At 36.9% G+C, this 25636-nt stretch overlaps 1 protein-coding gene across 4 annotated transcripts; it reads left to right on the forward strand.

Annotated features, from left to right (window-relative positions):
• Window positions 1-135: 135 nt before the first annotated feature.
• On the forward strand, window positions 136-24460 carry IRAK4 (interleukin 1 receptor associated kinase 4). Of its 4 annotated transcripts, none has more exons than XM_079775687.1 (12): window positions 136-220; window positions 6446-6615; window positions 9465-9610; window positions 10384-10560; window positions 11471-11631; window positions 12541-12605; window positions 15812-15926; window positions 16270-16379; window positions 18044-18227; window positions 19424-19486; window positions 22204-22362; window positions 22496-24460. In XM_079775687.1, exons 2-12 carry the CDS (start codon window positions 6455-6457, stop codon window positions 22529-22531), a joined length of 1377 nt encoding a protein of 458 aa, XP_079631813.1. In that variant the 5' UTR covers window positions 136-220; window positions 6446-6454; the 3' UTR covers window positions 22532-24460. The 4 variants fall into 4 exon arrangements, with proteins under 4 accessions (XP_079631813.1, XP_079631814.1, XP_079631816.1 ...); XM_079775688.1 differs by lacking the exon at window positions 136-220 and adding an exon at window positions 255-706; XM_079775690.1 differs by lacking the exons at window positions 136-220; window positions 9465-9610 and having other exon boundaries at window positions 6480-6615.
• Window positions 24461-25636: the final 1176 nt, after the last annotated feature.

Raw genomic sequence — 25636 nt, forward strand, 5'->3', positions numbered from 1 at the left:
GCGCCTCACGCGAGACCTAGAGTTTCTCACGTTGTGGAGCCGCCTGAAGGCTCCGAAAGGCAGGGGAGGGCGGGACGGAATGGAGCCGGGGGCGGAGCCTAAAGGGTTGGGCCCGCCCCGCCCCTCGCCCCGCCCCGCCCCTTCCCAGTGCACTGGCTCCTCCTCCGCCTGCTCAGCGGGGCAGGGTCGGTCCGGCTCCGTCCCCGCTGCGCTCGGACAGGTAAGGGATTCAGACTGCGTGCACCTCCTTCCCCGCAGGAGGTCGGAGGTCCGCTCCTCGGCCGCCGACCCTCTGCCCACTGGTTGTTGAGGGACCGGTTCAAGTCGTCTGATCTTCCAAGTGAGAAAAGTTAGAGAGGAAGTAGGTTGCGTGGGCAGAGCTTGCTCCCCAGTGAACACTTGGGTGGGTGCCTAGGCATCGGAAAGTGAGGCGCACCCGAGGGGGAGCCCCGGGCGTACAAGGGCCTCGCCCAGCTGTCCAGGGGCTGAGCTGGACCTCGCTCCCAGCTCCCCGCTCCCAGGGGATGTGTTCCGAGGACCCGGCTAAGAAATCTCTGTCCCTGAGAACCAGGAAGTGAGGCCAGCACCCGGCGGAGATGCTCGGGACGTGGAAAGCATTGCTTCTCCACGAGATTCCAGTTTGCTCGTTTCTCCTGCTTCCAAGCTCCCAGGAAATTAGAAAGTCGAGAGGGGTTGTGAGGATCAGGTAAGTGCAATGTCAGACAGGCAAAGTGTACCTGACAGGCCGGCCGCTTGGCTTGATAAAACAAGGCTGACAGCATCTGAAAAGCTTAGCTATATTCTCAGACCTCTCATTCCTGCTCTCTTGGTAGACCCTCACCACCATGCTGAAAACTGAGCTTAAGTACAGCTCTGTACATTTATTTTTTTAAGGTGATATAAGAATAACTTCTGCCATGAAATAATTATCACTGCATTATTTTGATCACCTGTTATTGACAGGACTAGGTCCTTCACATTTGCTGATTTTAAAGCTAATAGCAACTCTTAGGTATTGCCATCGCTGATTTTCAGATGAAGAAACCAGTGTATTGAGTTATTGCCCTGGTCACAGCTGGTTTGTGGAAGAGCTATATTGGAACCCAGGCCCCTGCAACCTCAAAATCCATCTTCCCTCCACCTCTCAACACTCTCTTCCTCTGATCATAGTGCTAATGAAGCACAGTCTGACTTAATTCATTTGACAAGAATTTTTTTAATCCTATTTTGGGCACAGTCCATTGTCTTTCAGAAGGTGCATATGAGTGGGATGGCGTTGGGTTCCACAAACTGACACTGGTTTTAGTATATTTCTCAATTGTCAATTTACCTTGTATTCTTGTCTGAGTTGTCTTGTTTGGAAATGTGAATGATGTTTCTTTACCATGAAAATCAATGGTATGAGAAAATAGTCATAGAGATATTTATTTATTTATTTATTTATTTATTTATTTATTTATTTATTTGTAAGCACTATATCCCATTGCACTTCCATTAATCTTAAGTACACTAAAGTAAAATAATCTTGAACACTGAAATAGGTGATACTTTAAAAAAATCTTTTTTGCACAGATCACTTATTTTCATTATTGGTGATGCAGTAAAGCAAATGAAAGAACCACCAGAAAGTTCATTTTCAAGAGATAACCACAGTTAACATTTTTGTGCATATTCTTCCAAATATATGTTAGGGGTGATATATGAATGTATATTTAAAGAAAAATGTTAAATTTTGAGATTTAAAACTTTAAGACATATATGTGTGGAGGACTTGTTAGAAAACCTTCCTTTTTCTGGCATCCCTATACCATCACCTCTGCTAGAAATCTGGGTGCTGGACAGCTACCCAGTTATTGGGTAGCTGGTTTTAAGATAGACTGTTTTTATCCTCAACACCCTGTGTTTTAGCTCTAGCTTTTAGGATGACTAAGCAGGTCTACTTTTATGAGCTTTGTCAATCACACAGCAGATCTGAATAAATAAGAAAAAATAATGTATATAGAGCAACTGCAAAATCTATAGGCTTTTAAGATTTCTTAATGTAAAAAAAAAACAACAAAAAAAAAACAGTCTTTCTCTCATTTAACACAAATATTGTGAGTAGCTGCTAAAGTTGAATTTTGTTGGATCTCTGTCCAGAGAGCAGATTGTATAGGAGATAAGGTAGACATATCTATAATAATAAAAGCATAATATGCTAATTAGACCGGACAGCCAAACGACCTTCCGGAAGTCCTTCCAGATGAAGCCGCATTGGCGGGTCTGAGGCAGAGGTGGTTAGGGCTGATCAGGCAGGCAGGCAAGCAGTTAGGGGCGCTCAGGCAGGCAGCAAGTGGTTGGGGGTGATCAGGCAGGCAGGCAGAGTGGTTAGAGGCGATCAGGCAGGCAGAGGAGTTAGGGGTGATCAGGCAGGCAGGCGAGTGGTTAGGGGCGATCAGGCAGGTAGGCAGGCCAGCGGTTAGGACCCAACAGTCCCAGATTGCAGGGATCGGGCCTAAACTGGCAGTCGGACATCCCCCAAAGGGTCCCAGATTGCGAGAGGGTGCAGGCCAGTCTGAGGGACACCCCCTCCCCCGCCCCGTGCATGAATTTCGTGCACCGGGCCTCTAGTAAACAATAACTTATGATAACTGTTTTAATAGAAAAACAACTGGGTGACAGTTTGAAGCAAAAGGCATTAGGGAAAGTCATAGTTCCTTTTGCGTTGGACTTGAAGGGATAGTAGACACTTACCAGGTGGCCCTCAAGGTGCTTGGGCAATTCCTTTACTTAGCCCTAGATGACCTTACCTCCCGCTTCACAGAAAAAATAACATTGTGTGGGAATTCTTTCCCTTCAAATATATCTGTACTCGAACCTCTGCTTCCCTCTTGCTGGATTCAGAAGAGGTTTCCTTCTGTTCAAAGCTGACCTCTTAACCTATACTCTATTCACTACCCGCTTTGTATCTTCAGCCAAGCTTTAAGTCTTGAAACAAATATTAAACCAGCAGTTCTCAGGTTATGGTTGGGGTGTCCCAGGCTCTTTCAGGAGGATCATTAGATCAAAGTCACATTCAGAATAAAAGATTCATTCAGAGTGCAATGGATTTTTGTGTGTGATATATAGATTATATATATTGTTGACACTATTACAGATTTCCACCACCACCACCCAACCCACCTCCACCTAGTCCCTCCACCCCACCCCCACCCCGGGCCTTCACCACACTGTTTTCTGTGTCCACATGGGCTATACATATATGTTCTCTGGCTAATCTCTTCACCTTCTTTCATCCAGTTCCTCCCACCCTCCTCCCCTCTGCCATCTGTCAGTCTGTTCCATCTACCCATGCCTCTGTTTCTATTTTGTTCATTAGATTCCACATAGTAAGTGAGATCATATGGTATTTGTCTTTCTCTGACTGTCTTATTTCATTTAACATACTAATCTAACAAAAAATAGGTATAATTGTGATACATTTCTACCAGACAGCTATTATGTTGGTTGTTGTCATTTTTCTATTTGACAGTCTAAGGGTAAATCGGTCAGTACCCCCGACTAGTCAGGTATTCCATGTTTTAAAAATTCTTTCGGCACACCAGTTGAAAATTGCTGTACTTGGTAATAAGAGCTACAGAGAAATTTTTCAGTCTAGCAAGGGATAAAAGAATTATGAGGGATAAATGTTGTAATAGGTGTGTGCAGAGTGTGACAGGACCCAGAGAAGGAGTGTCAAGCTGAGCCAGTCTGAAGGAGCTATCTTAAGACAAATTTGGGTGAGGTGGGAGGATAGAAGAATGAGTGGAAAGGATTAAGGATAATTCTCCCCCATCCAAAAAAAAAAACAACCATCCAAGCATCAGTAATAGCACAGGAGGACATGGTTAGGCTCAGGCAAGGAGTTTGCTATGAGATTACCCTATGTAATCTCATAGGATACATACCATTAAATAATAAGAGATGAGGTTAGAGAGGCAGGCAAGGCCAAATCATCATGTGCCTTACATACTATGACAGGAGTTTAAACTTTATACTAAAAGGTACAGGGGAGCCATTTGAGAGTTTTCAGGAAAAGTATTATGTGATCTTACTTGGTTAAGTGGATTCCTCTAAATGAAAAATTGAAGGGAGACCAGTCTGAAAACTTTGCAATAATCTAGGAGAAATGAAAACCTGGAAACAGTATACAATCAAGGAATGGAGAAGAAAAAGATTAAAAGATTTAGGAGACCAAATCAAAATAATTGAATGAAAGATGAGATATAAAATAAAAAGAAGAGTAAGGGAAGCAAAGAAGCTGATTCCTGGCTTTTTTGGCTTGGCCAATTAGGTAGATGGAGGAAATAAGTTCTGGTCATATTAAATGTGAATACCTACCTCTGTCACCATCTAGGGGAGATGGCACTAAGTAGAGCTTAGGAGAGAGATTTAGGTAAAGAATGCTTACTATATGAGCATTCTCACATATTAGTATATGAATAGAAGGTTGAAGTAACAAGTATATATTAGTGAATAAAATGACCAAGGTCCCTGAACTCATGGAACTTATAGTCTAATGGTGGTGACAGCCAGTAAACAATTAAGCAAATAAATATATGATTACAAATAAATTGTGCAGAGATGAAAGATAATTAGGTTGAGGGCAGATAGACCTACTTAGATATTGTAGTCAAAGAAGGCAAAAGAGAAGAACATGCTAATATAGAGGCCTAGGATATAGGGAGGCTTTTTGCTTATAGATTCTGGATTTTGTACCACATGAATATATTCTTTACTCCCAATATTAATTGTATGGTATCTTAAAATTAAAAATATATAGGGGAGGAGAGTAATTGGCAGAAGAATATCTGAATCTATGTGTCTTGATTAATTAGAAGGAAAGGTAACCGCCTGCTGAGAATGAGGGCCATGAAGATAAAATAAAATCACATATAGAGAACTAAAGGTATGAAATAGTTCGCTAAAGACAATGATTGAAGACAAGTAAAAGGATTAATGACTGTGTTGAAGGCCCAATGGAAAAGGGGTCCCCATAAATTTGTATTCACACCAATTTGTTGTCATCTGGTTCTCTAGCTGTATTCAGCAGCACTGGTATACAAGTAAAAGTGTGAGATTTATCCCTAGCTACAGCTCTCCAAGGTGGAGTAACAGAAGAAAAAGGGGACAGAGGAAATAAAGGTTCTGCCTAGAGAGTAGTTAAGGTGGTAAGCCATAGGGTTTGGCTTAGTAGGGAATGAATTGTGATCAGGTAGAGCTGATGGACTCAAAAAAGGTGGAGGCGTCACAGGGAAGAGCATGTTATGTGAAATGTTGGTGGATAGACCATATCTTTTAATGCTACACAAGTTATTTCAGGATATTTATATTTCTTCTACCAAAGAGTATTGCATAAATATTTAATAGAAATAAGTACTGACTGGTAAACCTATTTTAAATTGAAAAATAAATCTCTTTTATTAATAGATTTCATTCCTGAATTTGTTCACAGTATTTTTTCTGAAAAAAGTAAACTTTTTGCTCCTTTGTGTAAATTTCACTCAGAAAAATGTCAGTATCAGGAAAAAAAATTATAATTTCTTAATTGATATTATAGGTAGAGAAAAAAAGCAAGCCCAGAGGATAAACAAATAAACCACAATTTTAATTTATTAGGATATCAACTATAGTTGACCCTTGAACAATGTAGGGATTGGGGTGTTGACCCCCATGCAGTTGAAAATCCACATGTAATATTTTACTTCCTGCAAATTTAACTACTAATAACCTACTGTTGACTGGAAGCCTTAAAGATAACATAAACAGTCGATTAACACATATTTTATATGATACATTTTTGTGTTAGATACTGTATTCTTACAACAAAGTAAGCTAGAGAAAAGAAATTGTTACTAAGGCAATCATAAGGAAGAGAAAATACATTTATAGTATTTATGGAAAAATATCCATATACTGTATATAAAAGCCTAAGTTCAACCATTCCACTGGTAGCTATGATGTGCACTGACCACCAGGGGGCAGACGCTCAACACACAGGCATGGAAACATGGAACAAACTGATGAATCACAGAGGGAAGGCAGAGGAGAGGGCGGGAAGAGATTAACCAAAGATCTTATGTGCAGACTAGAGGCCCGGTGCACGGATTCGTGCACCAGTGGGGTCCCTTGGCCTGGCCTGCACCCTCTCACAATCTGGGACCCCTCGGGGAATGTTGGACTTCTGGTTTTGGCCCAATCCCCGCAGGCCAGGCCGAGGGCCTCTAGTCTACATATAAGTGGACCTGCACAGCTTAAACCCCTGTTGTTCAAGCATCACCTGTAGTTGACTTTGGACTGTTCCTTTGTTATAGTGTATGTAATCAGCTGCTAACAATTCATATGTTATAGCAGAGTGATATATAAGCTTATAGATATCATCACTAAAACTACTGTAAAATTTTAATGAGAATTTTTGCTATTATAGGAATAGAAGATGAACAAACCAGTAACACCATCAACATATGTGCGCTGCCTCAATGTTGGACTAATTAGAAAGCTGTCAGATTTTATTGATCCTCAAGAAGGATGGAAGAAGTTAGCAGTAGCTATTAAAAAACCATCTGGTGATGATAGATACAATCAGTTTCACATAAGGTAACGTATAAAATTCTTTTCCTTTTAAAATTATTACATCACAATCTAGAATGACTAATAGGTATAAATGCTGTCTAATATTGCAGTTCAGAAAATAAACCTCTCCCCAGTGGAGATAATGGTAAAAAGCACCCCCTCCTTGTTTTGCAATGTTTGCTTCATTCAGCTAGGCTAATATTGCGATCTTGCAAATAGGTTTTTGGATTAGAATCAAGATTCCCACTTTTATTTTGGTTATGTTTGGCAAGCCAAGGAGGACAGTCTGCTTCACACTGTCATTTCCAGTTTGAAGTAACAAAAATATTATAAGAATTGCTAGCACAATTCTGGAACCTAAACTTCTATGTGTATAGATCTCTAATTCACTTTAGCAGTGTATTTGGGGAATTCAAATGAGCATTTCCTAGTTGCTCATAAATGTATACATCTATGAACAGAATTTTTATTTCTTAGCTAGGATTTCTCAATACTATCTTCAGATAATTTCTATTCTTCCTCTCTATTCACCTCTGCTTAATTTAGTATAGAGTATAAGTACAGATTTTATTGTGGTCAGTTATTTCAGCTCAAACCTATATCAAAATCTGTCTTTAGAAACAAGTGGAAAAGAAATGTTGCCCTGGCCAGTGTACTAAGTGGTTAGAGCATCACCTGAGCACCAAAGGGTCACAGGTTCAATTTCAGTCAAGGGCATGTCCTGTTTTGCAGGTTTGATCATTTCAGGCACATGGGGTGCATGGGAGACAACCAATCAACCTCTCTCTCTCTCTCTCTCTCTCTCTCTCTCTCTCTCTCTCTCTCTCTCTCTCCTCTCTCCCTCTCTCCCTCTCTCCCTCTCTCCCTCTCTCCCTCTCTCCCTCTCTCTCCTTCCCTTCCTCCCTCCCGCCTCCTTTCCTTGCACTCTCCCTAAAAATCAATGGGAAAAATATCGTTGGATGAGGATTAACAAAAATAAGAGGAAAAGAAATGTATTTGTGATTTTCAGCATTAACCTAAAACTATGGCTCCCTGCCAGGAAATGTTTCTTCATATGAAGGATGAACATCTTAAATTACTTAGAAAAAGCTTCAGTTTAGAGCTTGCCAGCCTATTTTTTAAGATAGTTTATTGATATTACTATTAAAAACTTTGGAAGATGAGACAGTGGTGATGGGGAGAAAAAGCCCTTCTTTGCAGAATAATGGCAGCAAATAATTATTGAAAGAATGATAGAATTAGAAAGTTACCAGTTTACAACTACCAATGAGTAATTAATTCATACAAGGCTTCTCAGTGAGTGCTAAAAAAAAAAAAAAACAACACTAAGTGAAAGGTTATTGATGAACAAGGCTGCATGAGATTTGAAATTATTATCCACAGCTTACTTAAGAATTATGAAGGGAAAATAGAGAAATTTCTCTATAAAAAGAGAATAAATCTGAAGCATGCCTTCTTAACCAAGTAATCAAACTTTGTGTCACCAGTAATGGTACAAACTGCCATTATGTGCCTCCAGATGTGATAGAGAGAGAGAGAGAGAGAGAGAGAGAGAGAGAGAGAGAGAGAGAGAGGGAGAGAACACGTCAAGAGCACAACATGGCAAAATGTTATCAATTGGTCAATTGGTGAAACTACATGAAGGGTAAATGGTTGTTCATGGTATTACTTTATTTGGAATTTTTCAAAATAAAAAATTTGGGAGAAAACTTAAGTTTTTAAATGTTACTTTTCAAAACTAGTTTTTAAATAAGTGGGAATGAAAAACTGATGTTTTTAAAATTTAATTGAAATATAGTAAAGATCAAAGGAATACTTCTCCAAGTTTATATATATTCTATTTCTTTAAGCAGGTTTGTTAAAAATCATCTGACTAGCAGAGTTAATATATAATATATATACACTGAGTGGCCAGATTATTATGCGTTCAGAGATCATAATAATCTGGCCACTCAGTGTATATTATATCATTAATTCTGCTAGGGAAGTAATAGAGCTTTGTAGGTTGAGAGCACACGCCTACGTCAAGTGAAATCGGAATTTGGATCTTAACCCTTTGCACTCGCTTGCTTTTTTCTCGATTCCTTTATTCTACTCGGGATTTAATTTTTTAAATACCCCAGATTTTACAAAGCGTGGCAGTAGAATAAAAAACTGGAGTTTCTTTTCATACAAACTTATTTATTTGGATTTTTTATATTTCAAATTATTGATACATTCAAAGAGTAATTTTAATCTCGACATCCGAGTGCAAAAGGTTAATTTAGATACAGCTTATTGGCTGTGTGGCTATGAGCTGCTTACTTTACCTCTCCATGCCTGCCTGGCTTTCTCATTAGTAAATTAGTATGATAGTCATAGTGTCTTTCAGAATAAAATGGTTCATATGTGTATGTCCTGTAGTCCACTGAGCAAATACTCAGTAAGTGCTCAGTATGTGTTAACATATTATCATCACTTTCACCATCTTTTTTCCTCTGCTTATCTTTCCTATTTTCTGTAATTCTTGCTGTGTTTTTGTTTTTTTTTAATATATTGTTATTGATTTCAGAGAGGAAGGGAGAGGGAGAGAGAGATAGAAACATCAATGAGAGAGAATCACCAATCAGCTGCCTCCTGCCCGCCCCTTACTGGGGATCTAGCCCGCAACCCAGGCATGTGCCCTTGACTGGAATAGAACCCAGGACCCTTAAGTCCACAGGCTGACGCTCTATCCACTGAGCCAAACCAGCTAGGGCCTCGCTGGTTTTTTTATTGTCCCTTTTCTTTAACATTATAGGAGGTGCCGTCAGAGAAAGGAACAGGGGGGTTAATTCCTATTTTCATGTTAACTCCATTTACATACTTAATTTTGTTTCTTTGTTGCTTTTAAGGAGATTTGAAGCATTACTTCAAACTGGAAAAAGTCCCACCAGTGAATTACTGTTTGACTGGGGCACCACAAATTGCACAGTTGGTGATCTTGTGGATCTTTTGATCCAAAATGAGTTTTTTGCCCCTGCGAGTCTTTTGCTACCAGGTAAACTGCGTGTGACTAGGGCATCAGCAATGAGGGTGGAAAGACAAGCAGCAAAAACAAGACCATTTCTTCTTACTCTTACTTTTTCTCATAGCAGATGAACCTGACATTTGAGACTCCTTTTCATTCTTTCAACTGTCCCCAACTCTTAACAAGCACCCCAGACATAGGGCACTGCAGACTTGCTTGCTGTTAAAGAGATGGAGGCTTCGTGATTGAGTCTGACCCCACCATTAAAGGTAGTTTGGTGCCAGTAGGAAGTTTAGAAGGATGGGACTTAGATATTATTTGGGGGATTTTTTTTTTTGGCTCTTATTTTTTTTCACCCTCCACTTCCACCCCAATGGGATTCTGTAGTCATGATTTCCTTACACTGTATTCTGGTGGGTTAGTGTCTTGTTGCCTTCTTCATGACTTAACCTTTTCCCTTTGATGTCATTAACACCAGTTGTTCTCGGTGTACACAAGAACCATCTGGGGTTTTTGTAAATGGGTAGCTTTCTGGGCTCTGTTATAGACATCATTATTGGAATTCTGGAATTGGGTTCAGGTACTTCAGTGCTTCTTATGCAGGTGGTTCATAGACCATTTTTTGAAAACACTGTCTTACCTATCTTTACCAAAACAAAATTCTTACTAGGTAGCTTCTTGTGTGTGCTGTGAGAATATGGGGCTAATGTTGAAACTGCAATAATTTAAATGAACCAAGTTCCTAGATTAACTTTTTCACTATTTCTACGGAGGGACGACTTGTATCTTACTTCATTTGGCAGATGCTGTTCCCAAAACTGTTAAAACGCTGCCTTGTAAAGAAGCTGTAACAGTCGAGCAGAATCAGATGCCTCTCTATAATAAAGACAGGTCATTTGTGATACCTGTGCGGAATCCTGAGCAAAATTATATGCCACCTGACTCCTCAAGTACAGAAAGTTTAGAAGTTAGTGATACGCGTAAGTAACATTTGCAGTGCATTCCACTGACTAGGGCAACGATCTTTAACCAATGTGCCGAAAGAATTTTTAAAACATGCAATACTTGACTATTTAGTCAGAGGCATTGACCTCTTTTCCCTTACATTGTCAAATTTAAAAAATGATAACAGCCAATACAACAATAACCGTATGGTGTGAATTGTGAATAAATCAAATATACCTATTTTGCCTGGCCAGTGTTGCTCGCTCAGTGGTTGGGTGTTGAACCATGACACAGGAGGTCACCAGTTCTATTCCTGGTCAGGGCACATGCCTGGAGTTGCAGGCTCAATCCCCAGTAGGGGGCATGCAGGAGGCAATTGATTGATGTTCCTCCCTCGTCCATGTTTTTATCTCTATACCTCTCTGTCTCTCTCTAAAAAAAATAAATATAAACATAAAAAATTATACCTATTTTTTTTGCCAGAATGGCATTTTTTTATTTTTTATTTTTTTGTATTTTGAGGAATTTTACTAATTAGCTTATGTGTGCCATGAGGTGAACAAGGTTCAAAACAGGGCTGTACTGGTGGTTTGTCATTAAGACCATTACTGCTTAAAACAAATTCCTCCTTTTGTTTGTGCACACTGGCAATAGCTCTTTTGTAGTTTTTTCCCCCCTCCTGACTTATTAAGCACCATCTTCATTGTATGAGTCATGTTATCAGTGAGTAGAGGCCATAAGTAAATATTTACATAACTTGAAAGGATCATTTTATGAAGAAAACAAGTGACTAAAATTTTTATTTAAAAATCGTTTTGCTCTCTTTCATTGTGCCTAATTCAAAGTAATAAATATTTAAATATAAAATATTTAAATTGATAAAATACTGGAATTACTAAAACCACTTTTTTATTGAAGCACTTTTTCCCTTTATTGACATTATAGGTTTTCACAGTTTTTCATTTTATGAATTGAAGGATGTCACAAATAACTTTGATGAAAGACCCATTTCTGTCGGTGGCAACAAAATGGGAGAGGGCGGATTTGGAGTTGTTTATAAAGGCTATGTGGACAACAGAACGGTGGCTGTGAAGAGGCTTGCAGCAGTAAGTTTTGTTTCCAGGGATAAAAAGATTTAAAGGAAGAGTTACTTCCTACTGTGCTCTAGAATAAGTTTTAAATTAATCTTTAGGAAATATGTTATTTCAGTGCACATTTTCTTTAAATAAACATCATTCTAAGCTGGTAGTTCTTAAGATTTAAAAATCTGTTGAAAGCTATGGGTCCTATCTCTACCCAAAATGTAGTTATGCACACATATATAGCATTATTCATACAATTATGGGAGATTCACAAAATAAAGTTGAGAACCCCTGATTTACACAGTGCTTCATGCATAATAAAGATTAAAATGATAAGATACTAAGAACATTTTATAAAAATAACTTTCTTGTATTTTCTCATTTAAAAATAAATTTTATAAAATATACATTAAAAAATGAAAAATTTCTTTTCTATATCCTTTGTTCCCATTTCTGTTAGGGTATGCATCTTTTACTTATTGATTTGTTATATTCTAGATTTGTTGTTATATTTTTTTAAATATCAATATAGTACATATTTATATGATAAGAGAGTCACCCTGTTATATATGCTAAAAATACTTTTGCAGGCTTTATTTTTCTTTTTGCCTTTAAATTAACGTGTTTTCTGCTCCACAGAATTTTTTTCAAAATGTTTATGCAGTAAAGTCTCATTATTTTTTTCACTCCCACAGTAACTCAGTGAGGTTTATATGTTTACATGGTTTATAAGATTCTTTTCCTTCCACTAACCAGCCATGGGACCTTGAGCAAATCACTAATATTTCTAGTTCTCAGTTCTATAAAATGGGGAGAATAATGCCTTGCTATTTTAAGGAAAGCAGTATCAGCCAATTGATCTCTTTAGCCATGTTCTAGCATTAGGAGCCTTAGGGTTATTGTATTGTGTTATATTGTATATTATTTTTTCAGGTGGTTGACATTAGTAATGAAGAATTGAAACAACAGTTTGATCAAGAAATAAAAGTAATGGCAAAGTAAGTTTATTTGGCGGTGTGATGCAGTGGAAAAGAGCATGGCAAGGAATGAGGCATCTGGTTTCTTACCCAAAGGGTACTGTGAACTAGTGATATTTTCACATATATACAAATGAAATAAAGGGTTTAGATTAGAGCAATTTAAAAATTTTTGACTAAAATTCCATAACTAAACATACCCATATGCCTGTAGATTAAACAGCAGTCATTATTTTAAATCATAGCAAAGTTATATAGAATTTCAACTTTTTTCCATTATCATGTTTTCTGCTCCCAGGATTTATGAAAGACAAATTGTAGGTATAAAAAAATTGTAGTATAATGGGCTCTTAGATATAAGTTAACACCCATAACTTATGGTATGGGAAGTGTTTTATGCCAGAGTGCTTAGAAGGCCTTGACCCAGTATGCTTGAAAATTGTTGGGCATCATCAGGAAAAGTAACAAAAACAAATTAGGAAATTTATTCTAATAATTGTAATAATAGATACTTGAGTTTACATAGTATACCAGACACTGTACAGTATATTTTATGTGCATTGTCTCATTTAATCCTAACAATAATTGTTATAACCTCCCTCCCAACATTTTTTCCCCACTGAGATTTATAAAGGTCACATAGCCAGTAAATATTACAGCTGGGTTTCAAATACAGATCTGTCTGATTCCAGAGCTTGAGCTTTTGATATGAATTTTACTAGACCCATTGCTATAAATCACCAATTCTAGTTGCTTAACCTCAAGAAAGAAATAATAGACTGGAATTAATTTATTTACAGTAAATATTATGCATAGTGATAAGAAAAATTAAAACACTTTTACAATTTTTTCTCCTCATTTCTACCCCCACTCGCCAATCCTAAAGTAACTTATTTAAAGTAAGTAATCTGGGAAATATAGGAAAATATTTTTAAAATAATAAAAATCATCTCTTAATTATATCACTCAGAGATAACCACTGCTAATATTTGATGTACTTTCTTCATGATATCTGCATAGCAATTCCCCAAGTCATTTAAAATAATTTTAAAACATTTTAAATTATTGTATAAAATTTTGTCATATATGAGGATTATGTTTTGTTTAATCATTACCCTAGTAGGTTTGTTTCTGATTTTCAGTATTACGAATTAAAGCTCCTTTAAATCTCTTTGTACATAAATCTTTTTTTAAATTTAATAAATCTTTATTGTTCAGATTATTACAATAGTTTCTCCTTTTTCCCCCCATAGCTCCCCTCCACCCGGTTCCCACCCCACCCTCTGCCCTTACACCTCCCCACCACTGCCCTCATCCATAGGTGTACTATTTTTGTCCGGTCTCTTCCTGCACCCCCCAGACCCCTTTCCCCCTGAGAATTATCAGTCCACTCCCTTTCTATGCCCCTGATTCTATTATATTCACCAGTTTATTCTGTTGCTCAGATTTTTAATTCACTTGATTTTGGGGTTCACTTGTTGATAGATATGTATTTGTTGTTCATAATTTTTATCTTTACTTTTTTCTCCTTCCTCTTCTTAAAGAATACCATTCAGCATTTCATATAATACTGGTTTGGTGGTGATGAACTCCTTTAGCTTTTTCTTATCTGTGAAGCTCTTTATCTGACCTTCCATTCTGAATGATAACTTTGCTGGGTAGAGTAATCTTGGTTGTAGGTTCTTGCTATTCAATCACTTTGAATATTTCTTGCCACTCCCATCTGACCTGCATAGTTTCTGTTGAGAAATCAGCTGACAATCGTATAGGTGCTCCCTTGTAGGTAATTAACTGTTTTTTTCTTGCTGCTTTTGATATTCTCTCTTTGTCTTTTGCTCTTGGCATTTTAATTATGATGTGTCTTAGTGTGGTCCTCTTTGGATTCCTTTTGTTTGGGGTTCTCTGCGCTTCCTGGACTTTTAAGTATTTTTTTCACCTGGTGGGGAAGTTTTCTGTCATTATTTCTTCAAATAGGTTTTCAGTATCTTGCTCTCGCTCTTCTTCTGGCACCCCCATAATTCTGATGTTGGTACGCTTGAAGTTGTCCCAGAGGCTCCTTACACTATCTTCAACTTTTTGGATTCTTTTTTCTTTTTGCTTTTCCGATTGAGTGTTTTTTGCTTCTTTGTATTTCAAATCTTTGACTTGATTCTTGCAATCCTCTAGTCTACTGTTGGATCTCTGTATATTATTTTTTATTTCAGTCAATGTATGCTTAATTTCTAGTTGGTCCTTTTTCATATCCTCAAGGCTCTCATATATTTGCTCATTTAATTCTCACAGCATCCATGTTACATAGGTATTATTACCCACTTTTAGCAGGCACATTTGCTGAGGCTTGGTGAGGTGTTAATTTGCTATAGTTCACATATCCAGGAGGTGGCAGAGCTGGACTTTAAACTTAGCACTGAACACCGAGTCCAGTTTTCTTTCCGCTGTATCGCATATGTCGGCAGTTTTGTTATACTTGAGCTCTCTTTAGTTTTTTACTCTCACATGTATAAAGAAACTCAAGTTAGGTTATAAATAATCAGATATGATGAAATATCAGAAATGTGTAGATTAGATGTGATTAAAGATCAGATGTCTGTAAACCAGTAGCACTTTGGATGTGTTAGAGCTGTGGTCGGCAAACTGTGGCTCGCGAGCCACATGCAGCTCTTTGGCCCTTTGAGTGTGGCTCTTCCACAAAATACCATGGCCTGGGCATGTCTATTTTGAAGAAGTGGCATTAGAAGAAGTTTAAGTTTAATAAATTTGGCTCTAAAAAGAAATTTCAATCGTACTGTTGATATTTGGCTCTGTTGACTAATGAGTTTGCCGACCACGGTGTTAGAGCATTCTTGAAAGGGTTTCATACAGGTTTCAATGGATTTCTTGACACCTTATTTGTGCTATAATTGAAAATTGTGCTAAACAAAAGTAAACATCAGCCTAGTCCTTAACCAAACTATCACAAGTTCCAGTGGTCTGAATTATTGAACTTTTACTATAAAATAGAAAGAGGTTTTGCTTCTAAGTTGATCAATATTGACTAAAAGGGGAAGTGTTTGCAGAAGATTATCAAGTTATAAGAAAGATATATAAGCATGTATCATATTATGATATTAAGCATATTATTTTCTTGATCTTTTTTCTATTAAAGCTCTAAACTGAATAACTTCCAGCCTATAGCTGAGTATATGTGTGTATCATAATAATTTTGAGTGAAAAATTATTTGTCACAGGTGCCAACATGAAAATTTAGTAGAACTACTTGGTTTCTCAAGTGATGGAGATGACCTCTGCTTAGTATATGTTTACATGCCTAACGGTTCATTGCTAGACAGACTGTCTTGCTTGGTAAGATATTTGTTCATCAGATTTTTGGCTTTCTGTTTCTCTGTTGGATATTAATATTCATCTTGTTACAGGATCATTGAAACTGCATCAATCTTAATATTTTTCCTGCTCTGTGAAAATTATACATTTGTCATGCAAAAAACTGGGGTTGCCATTCTATTAGGTGATCATCTAAAATGTAAAATATTAGTCAAGACTGGACTTTGAAGATGCTCTTATATATTTTTATTGTCAAATGAGAAATGCTAACCCCTGTTTAAAAGTTGCTTAGGAACATTTTCTGTTATCTGTTGGTATTTTTATCCTCCTAATTTTTAAATTGGTTTGTTTCTTACTTCAAAAGGATGATACTCCACCACTTTCTTGGCACATGAGATGCAGGATTTCTCAGGGTGCAGCTAATGGCATCAGTTTTTTACATGAAAACCATCAAATTCATAGAGATATTAAAAGGTAAATGATACTTTTGGAAAAACCGTCTTTAAAGAATAATTTGCCCTCCCTCGTTCTATTCACTATGCATATGCATGTCTCAATCTAGAGCACTCCCAGATTATAGATGTCCTTTTTCTCCCCAAGGTTCTGCCTTTACTTAGACCCTGGCTATCTATCATTGACTTTATTACAAACCCTCCTGATCAGCCTTTAACCTGTCTGTACCAGTACTTACCTATTTACTACTGCATTGCCAGGTTATGACCCGAAAGATCAAGCCTGAATACCAGTTTATTGAAATTGGTCATAGGTTTTTATGTTTTTTTTTTATCACTATTGCATGGTGCTCCATTTAACTGAAATGCCTTTCTTTCTCTCATTTAACCATCAACTTCTAATAATTATTCAGGACTAAGCACATTTTTCCTTGGAATTTTCTCCAGTTCTTTTATTCATATAGTTGTTCTCTCTGCATTTTGTACCTAATATCACCATTATGGTGTACTTATTGGATTTTTAAAAATTATGCATGGCCACAGCCAGGTGACTCACTTGGTTGGAGCGTCCTCCCATACATCAAAATGTGGGTTTGATTCCCCATCAGAGCACATACCTCGGTTGTGGGTTCGATCCCCATGTCAGGGAGGCAACCAACCAATGTTTCTCTCTCACATTGATGTTTTTCTCCCTTCCTCTCTCTAAAAATCAATAAAAATATATCATCAGGTGAGGATTAAAAAATATTTATGCATATACCTTTATCACAGACAAAAATTGAAGATTTCCTCCATGTCCAGCACTGAGCTTAAATACTATAATATATAGGGAGTCCTCAGTAAGTTTTGTGGAATGAAAGTAAGTGTATGAGTGAATGCATATAATGAATGAAGGAAGATCTTTTAGCTTTATTCTTTCTTCTTTGAAAGATTTCAGATAGTACAAAAAATTAAAAAAATGAAAAATTGAGATACTTGGGTTAGAAATTTGTTTTTAAATGAATTTAGAAATGTTACAAAAGGAGTTAAGAATGGCGCTTTGGCAGACCTTAAGGGAAGTGACCCTGTGCTAAATTATTTGTAAAATAATGAAAATATCTCTCACTAATGTGAACAGCATTATTTTATTTTATTAAATTTTTTCTCAAACAAAAGGGAATATAAGACAGTCATTTCTTTTTAGCTTTAATCTGAAATCTAGGTTTATTTACACAAACTTCAGGCTTTTATGATGTATATTATAACATGGTGTACTCTGTAAATACATATACACATACATATATTCCTACAGCTATTTAAGGAACCATTTGACTTGCCTGAAAAGGACCTGGAGAGTATTATGCTAAGTGAAGTAAACCAGTCAGAGAAAGACAAATATCATATGATCTCACTAATATGTGGAATCTAATGGACAAAGTAAACTGAGGAACAAAATGAAACAAGAAGCAGGGATACATGGAACAGACTGGCGGGTGCCAGAGGAGAAGGAAGGGGGGTGGGGTGACTGAATAAAGAAGGTGAATGGATTAGCTAAAAAACATATATGCATACCCCATGGTCACGGACAATAGTGTAGTAAAGGCCAAGGGAGGTGGATGTGGAGGTGACAGGAGGTGAGCAAAGGGAAAATATCTGCAATAGTCAACATTAAAAATTTTTTCTCTGGAAATTTTACATATTTTTCAGTGCAAATATCTTACTAGATGGAGACTTTACAGCCAAAATATCTGATTTTGGGCTTGCACGGGCTTCTGAGAAGTTTTCCCAGACAATCATGACTAGCAGAATTGTGGGAACAACAGCTTATATGGCACCTGAGGCTTTGCGAGGAGAAATAACACCCAAATCTGACATCTACAGCTTTGGTGTGGTAAGTTTCATATACCCTCCTATATAATAAAGATGTAATATGCAAATGGTCGTTACGCCTTGAAGTAACACCAACTGCGTAACCACCGGATCACGGATCAGCAGGAGGGTGGGGCAGCGAGCTACAAGCAGCAGCAGAGAGCTACAAGAGGGAACAGGGCAGCAAGCTATGAGGGGAGGGAGGCGGTGGGCGGGGGGGTGGGCAGCAGAGGGAGCTACAGGAGGGCGGCAGTGAGCTACTGGCACACGGGTTGGTGCTCAGGGCTACTAGTATATATATAATCAGTAACAATAATCAGTCTTTCTGGTAATAATTATGAAGTTTAAGTAGAATATTTTGAATACACCTGCCTTGTTTAGCTCTCTGTAAACTTTCACTTTAACCTTTAGTTAAATGAAAAAGTTATAAAAACTTCTCCAACTTTGTAAAGCCTTTATATTGATTTCTGAAATTACTGCAAGAAATTATTTTTGGTTACACTATCCTCATAATTAGTATGAAACTTAAATTAGTGCATAAAATAAATGTCATACAGTATGTAATTTAGTGTCATATTTAAAAATGAAGTATTTTTTAAAAGAAATATGCTTTGACATTCTCTGATCTACCAGTCTGTACCTGATAACTTAAGATGGAGTGAGGAGTGAGTGGGGTGGTTGGAGAAATTGGGTAATTCACCATTAGATTCCACATATTATTGAGATCATATGGTATTTGTCTTTCTCTGACTGGTTTATTTCACTTAGCATAATACCCTCCAGGTCCTATTTTTTCATATGTGTTTTATATATGGAAATTTAACATCATAGCACTGTGAACTTAAGGTATAGGGTTTGGGATATGCCTAAAGTTTAGAAAATAATATTCTCCTAAGAGCCAAAGAAAATTATTCTTATGAAGAATTCCCTGCAAAACAGGGAAAGGTGTGTCTAGAACAAGCTGAGTGGAGCTGATTGTTTAGTAAGTTGCCAATCGCAAGAAGTGCTTGTGGGGATGGGTGGGATCCATGTGAAGCTTCAAAGGATGTTGAGAAATGACCACAGCTCATGTTCTTTCTGCCTTGATGCCTAAAAGACATAATGCAGTGTGTGAAAATGATTAACCAGATTTCATAATCAAGATTCATAATTCCTTCTAGTTTCTATATGTTGCCTGGAATGTGACATTAATGGATTTGTTGTTTTTTCTCTTCATAGGTTTTACTAGAAATAATAACTGGACTTCCAGCTGTGGATGAACACCGGGAACCTCAGTTGTTGGTAATTGAAAGATTCATTTTTTTTCTAATCCTTTTCTCTTTGCATGTATAATCTAAATTTATATGGATAAATTTGGTATCTAGAAATGTTATTTGCTCTTGGCAATTACATGGTAGCATATGGAAAGAGAATCAAATATTCCTAATTTCAGCTCTACCACGAAGTATTTGTGAAGCTTGGAAGAGTCAGTTATATATTTTGTATTCTAGTTTCTTTGTGAGTAAATCTGAATAGAACTATATGATTTCTGAGGTCATCTCCAGTATATTTTTACTTGTTACTTTCAGAGTGATTACTAACAGTCTTTCAGCTCAAAGGGGAAAAACAACATGGTTTTCATCTATTCAAATTTGTATCAGAATAGAATTCCTAGCACAAATTCCCTATCCATGTCTATTATGGAGTATTTTATTTATAAAGTTATCATAGAAAACATCACCTATGTGTTATATTAGACATTCATTGACAATTACACAAATAGGCTAACTGAATGCTAAAGCTATGGGAAAATTATGCCACGCCCACTTTTCCCTATGTAGTAAATTTAAAGAACTTAGAGGCTCTTTTTATAAAACTGAAGATTTATAGAAATATCTGTTTCCATGTATAAGGTTTTCTTAAAATTAGTTAAATAACTTCACTGACTTTATTCTAATTAATGTGTTCTAAGGGGACAAACCAGTGTGACAAATTCAGACAATGTATGTTTATCAGATAATTTTCCCAGAAGGGAATTAGAAAGTCAAAAGTATACTATATATGCTCAAGAGCTGAGTACTTTACTCGTTTAAGAAAAGCCATGAGTACAATATCTATATATTACAATATTGCTACAGATTAAAACTTCATATTATAAAGCTACATTATAAAGCTTTCCATGGTTTCCTGGATATGTAGTAATACAATATTACATGTTATATAATACTTCACATTAAAGTATATTTAGAGCACATGATGTTATTGTAAAAGTTATTATTTTTATAATGAATTCTTTTACCATGATACACATAAATTTAAAATTCTCTGTCTCATTGGTGGTTGGTGGTCAGGAAAGAAGCCGAGGCTGTTTTTGAGCCAAATATGCAGTTTTTGAGCCATTAGTGTACAGGCATAGATAAAGCTTTGGGTATGGATTGAATTATGCAGAGAAAGTGTGTAGATTAATCATATAGGAGGACAGTTAAAAAAACAAAGTGTTTTGCTACCTTACATTTTACAAGGCCTACCTATCTAAAGGCCTAAAATTTTTCATCTTTTCACCTGAGACTTTTTTTCTCCTTCAAAATATTATAAAAGCCTTGAAATTTTGGTTTGAAAAAGTATGTAATACAGAGAGACATAGAGTCCATCTCAGTCACAAGTTTTATGGATCCTCAAATAATAGGGAAAATCATAATACTTCAAGGAAGATTATACTCTCTGACTTATTCTTAAGGTTTGAATGTGACATGACTATAAAGTAATAAGATTTTAATGCAAGTATAACCATATCCCTATATTATGCTATTACCCAAATACTTTCAAAATTTTTCTCTTGTAAGAGTTTCTGGAGACTTTATAGTCGAACCTCACAAAATAGTCTTTGCCATCTGTATGTTTCCTAGGACTGCCTTAAAAAAAAATCACTGCACACTTGGGCTTAAAATGACAAAAAAAAAAAATGTATTCCCACAGTTCTGGAAGCCAGAAGTCTGAAATCAAGGTTTTGTCAGGGCCACATTACTCAGAGACTCTAGGGGAGAATCTTTCCTTACCTCTTCCAGCTTCTGGTGGCTGTTGGCATGCCTTGACTTGTAGCCACATCACTCCAGTTTCTGCCTCTGTGATCACATCATCTTCTCTTCCGTGCTGTTCTCTCCTCTTTCTGTCTGTTATACAGATGCTCGTCATTGGATTTAGGGCCCACCTCCAAATACAGCCACACTCACAGGTTCTGGGGATTAGGACTTGAATATATGTTTTTGGGGCCACTGCTCAACCCACTATATCATCCTAGTCCGATTCCTCTCTCCCCGTTCATTACTTTTCACCATGGCCCTGCCTCCCTTTTCCTCCTTCCTCTATCTCTTTGATTCAACAGTTTGAGTACTCACAGAGAAGTTTGTTTGAAGGGAGGGGAGTCTGTTTTCAGAAGTTGGAACTGTGTTATCAGGAGCAAATCAAGAAGCAGACCACCCTGCGCTGGCAGCCTAGTAAGTGCTGCAAATGGGAGCATGACAACAGTTAGCTCAGTAGCATAAATACAAAAATTAGACAGCAAATGAAAAGTACCTAGGAGGTATGTATGTATGTATGTGTGTATGTATGTATGTATGTATGTATGTATGTATGTATAAATAAATAAGGTTTCTTCTGTATGTCTTCAGTTCTTAACAAGGTTATAAAAGTAGACAATAAAATAAGATTACAGCCCAGCCGGTGTAGCTCAGGGGTTGAGCGTCGACCTATAAACCAGGAGGTCAGGGTTTGATTCCCAGTCAGGGCACATACCTGGGTTGTGGGCTCAGTCCTCAGTAGGAGGCTTGCAGGAGACAGCCAATCAATGTTTCTCTATCATTGATGTTTCTCTCTCTCTCTCCTCCCTACCTCTCTGAAATAAATAAAAATATATTTTTTAAAAAGAGTACATATTATTATGTATATTAAATAATTAAGATTTATGTTCTGATTTTTTTCACTTTCATTTGAAACTCAAAGTTTTAACACTTGTTTTAAAGCTAGATATTAAAGAAGAAATTGAAGATGAAGAAAAGACAATTGAAGATTATGTTGATAAGAAGATGAATGACATTGATTTCACTTCCATTGAAACTATGTACTCTGTTGCCAGTCAATGTCTGAATGAAAAGAAAAATAAGAGACCAGACATTAAGACGGTATTAATTTTTTATACTTATTTAAAAAGTGAAGGAGGTGGGATTTGTCATTTTTTCCTTAAGTGTGCATTTCAAAACAACTATTTAATACAGTTCTTTTTGTTGTTGTTTTTTCTCTCTGTCTTTATAAAAGGTCCAACAGCTGCTGCAAGAAATGATGGCTTCTTAAAACTTTAGTAGAATAGACTCTTGGCTTTTTAATATACAGCTATCAAAACCATTTTCTAGGCTAAATGTTCTGATAAACATTCTTTTTTACCTTTAACAAGGCAGCATGATGCAGTGCAGTGGTTATGAAAGCTTATGTAGAACCCCCAACATACAGAACAAACAAAAGTAGAGCTGCCATATCAACGCTTGGCCCGAACTTCTTAGTGTCACCTTCCATTCGTGCAGTAATCCCTGAAACGTCTTCTTGGAACCTCACCAAACACAATTGGAAAACTACAGGATTAGCAAAAAAGAGGACTGGACTATAGAATGAAAAGGCCCAACTCCACTACTAATTTTCTGTAAAGCTATGGTCAGCCTCTTAGCTGCTTTGAGCTTGGTTTTTTTCACCTGTAGCATTGGAATATACTTACTGTACCTCTCTGACAAGTAGTCATGAAAATCAAAGGATGCAGAATGTTTACAAAATACTTATAAAGTGATATAAAATTTAAATTTTATATAGATGATTATAAAATTTTTACAGTCATTTGTTTATAGAGTCATGTTCACAATGAGCTCTTTTTTTAATTTATTTTTTTATTTTTATTGATTTCAGAGAGGGTGAGAGAGATAGAAACATCAATGATGAGAGAGAATCATTGATCGGCTGCCTCCTGCACACCCCACACTGGGGATCAAGACCACAACCCAAGCATGTGCCTCAACTTGGAATCAAACCATGACCTCCTGGTTCATAGGTCGATGCTCAACTACTGAGCCATGCCGGCCAGGCCACAGTGAGCTCTTTTAAGCAATTATTCATCACAAGCCAAATATTCCCAGATGATATTCCTGTGATAGGGCCATAATTAGATTATGTTACATAGCAAAGTTGATGGAATTTTGCAATGCAGTTAAGGTTCCTAATCAGTTGATTTTGAGGGACTAATCAGGGACTGTGCTGGGTGGGCCTGACCTAAGAAGGTGAGCTCTTGCAAGAAGTCTGAGAGATTCTCCTGTGGGCCTTGAAGAAGGAAGCTCCCATGTTGTAAGAGGGCCACATTGGCTAAGACCTAAGGATCGCTTTCAGGAGATGAGAGCTACCTTCTGGCTGGGACTTCGGATGTATACCCACAAGAAACTGAATTCTTCTAACAGCCTAAATTAGCTTAGAAGAGTATTCCAGACTTCAGATGATGCTGTAGTCCTGGCTAACACCAAAGTTTCGCCCTTGTGAGACCCTCAGTGAATCTAGCTGAGCTGTGCCTGTACTTCCTACATACAGAACTGTGACATAATAAATGAGTTGCTATAAGCTACTAAGTCTATGGTAAGTTATTATGCAGCTATAGAAAATGAATGCAGATATTCCCTTGGTGATTCTCCCAAGGTGATATACCATCATGTTCACAGATTCTGCTCACGCTCAAGGGGTTGATAGGGATTAAACAGTGTGTACACCAGGGGGTTGCAGTGTACTGACTTTCACTGGATTTCTCTATTTTCCTCAGTCCCTTCTCTTCTGTTGTTTGTTCTACTATAGAGAGTGCTGGATAGTAGTGATGAATTCATTTTTTAAATGACTTTTAATAATTTCTCCTAAGTTTAAAATTTTCAATTGGTTTATATTATTTGAAAATTGATTTTTCAGATTTGGGTGAGCAGAAGGAAGTAATTTACTTAATCATGAAAACTGGCTGATAGAAAGGCTAATATGTATAGAAGAAATGACAAGTGGCTACAATTATTCACTCATTCATTCAGTAAGCTTTCTATCTTTAATTCTTTCATTAACACACTCAGAACAAGAGTATGTACAGTGAGCTACAGTAGGAAATGCTCATCCTCTATATTGCACCATTTAGACCTTCCTAAATGCTCTCCTGGGAATCAAAAATAACACATCTTTCTAATCACCTTTGTAAACTCAGTATTTAAGCGGAAAGAAACATTTGCTAGTTGAAAAGGGAAAAGAAAAATAAGTAAAATGACTTAGTTAAATCAATCTCAATGGGAACCCACATAATTTGAGGCACGATATGACACTGAACATAATTATGTTATTTTAAAATATAATTAACTATTTCTTGAAATAAAAGCATTTATGTAAAATTACATACTTATATCTTTGATTGTAAACTGTTACCAAACTATACTCAAAATTTTTAAATGAGTAAATTATATTTTTTATTTTGAAATTTTTGTAATGTTATTTAGTAGATGTTTTCATTCCATCAAATGGAATTGATATCAGATTTACCAAAATTAGACATAGCTTCCCCCACAATAAGACTGTACCTTAACTCTTTGGGCAGCAATAATATAGTAAATCTAAGAATCACCACACTGTTTCATCTTTTTGCCTAATGGCATCTGATGCATCATGGACCACTGAACTTGTGTGACTCACTCAGCTACGGGACTGAACAGCAGGGGGGTTGTCCTCAGCTCACACATGAACATGACTTTCACTAAAGTTCTGAGAATAATGTCCAGGCTATTTGTTCTGTTTCCCTCAGGCAGAAATGAAAAATGTGGGGTGACATCTAGTTAAAGCTTTTTCTTAACTTCATTTGGAATATGCTTCCCCCTAATTTTGTATAGAAGCAGAAAATTTTAAACAGATTTTTGAAAAAAACTTTTGACAGGTTTTGCAAGTTTTGATGTGAACTTTTAATGTTTCCTCCAACAACTGATTGTGCAAACCAATGAGCAATGACAGAGTGGTTGAGAACCACCCACATACCCTATTTCCAGAAAGAACAACTGTTTTTATTCCCATGTTTCTGACCCATTGGTTTGCTAGTTCGCCAACTCAAATTTTTAAATTCTGTTTTCCCTCAACTTAATATGAGGAGCAAGCAGGTAATAAGAACAATTAGTCAATGTTTTGCTTTATTTTTCTAATATATAATTAAGAGAAATTTAAGACATTCTAAAGCATTTATGGCTCTGTCCACTTTTTGGTTCTGTAAACATATAAAATGGCCATAGGTCTCAGCCATTTATAGTCCTATTATTCACTTTCAAAATTAGCATATATTTTATTTTTCCAGCTTTATTGTGGTATTCTTGACAAATGAAAATTGTATATAGCCTGGCCAGCATGGCTCAGTGGTTG

The sequence above is a fragment of the Cnephaeus nilssonii genome (assembly GCF_951640355.1).
Source record: "Cnephaeus nilssonii genome assembly, chromosome: 6".
NCBI classification, from domain to species: domain Eukaryota; kingdom Metazoa; phylum Chordata; class Mammalia; order Chiroptera; family Vespertilionidae; genus Cnephaeus; species Cnephaeus nilssonii.

Coding starts and splice junctions, on each gene's coding strand:
- IRAK4 (XM_079775687.1), top strand. CDS start 6,455: ATGAACAAACCAGTAACACCATCAACATATGTGCGCTGCCTCAATGTT. Junction 9,611..10,383: donor TGCGAGTCTTTTGCTACCAG/GTAAACTGCGTG, acceptor TTCATTTGGCAG/ATGCTGTTCCCAAAACTGTT. Junction 22,363..22,495: donor AGAGACCAGACATTAAGACG/GTATTAATTTTT, acceptor TCTTTATAAAAG/GTCCAACAGCTGCTGCAAGA.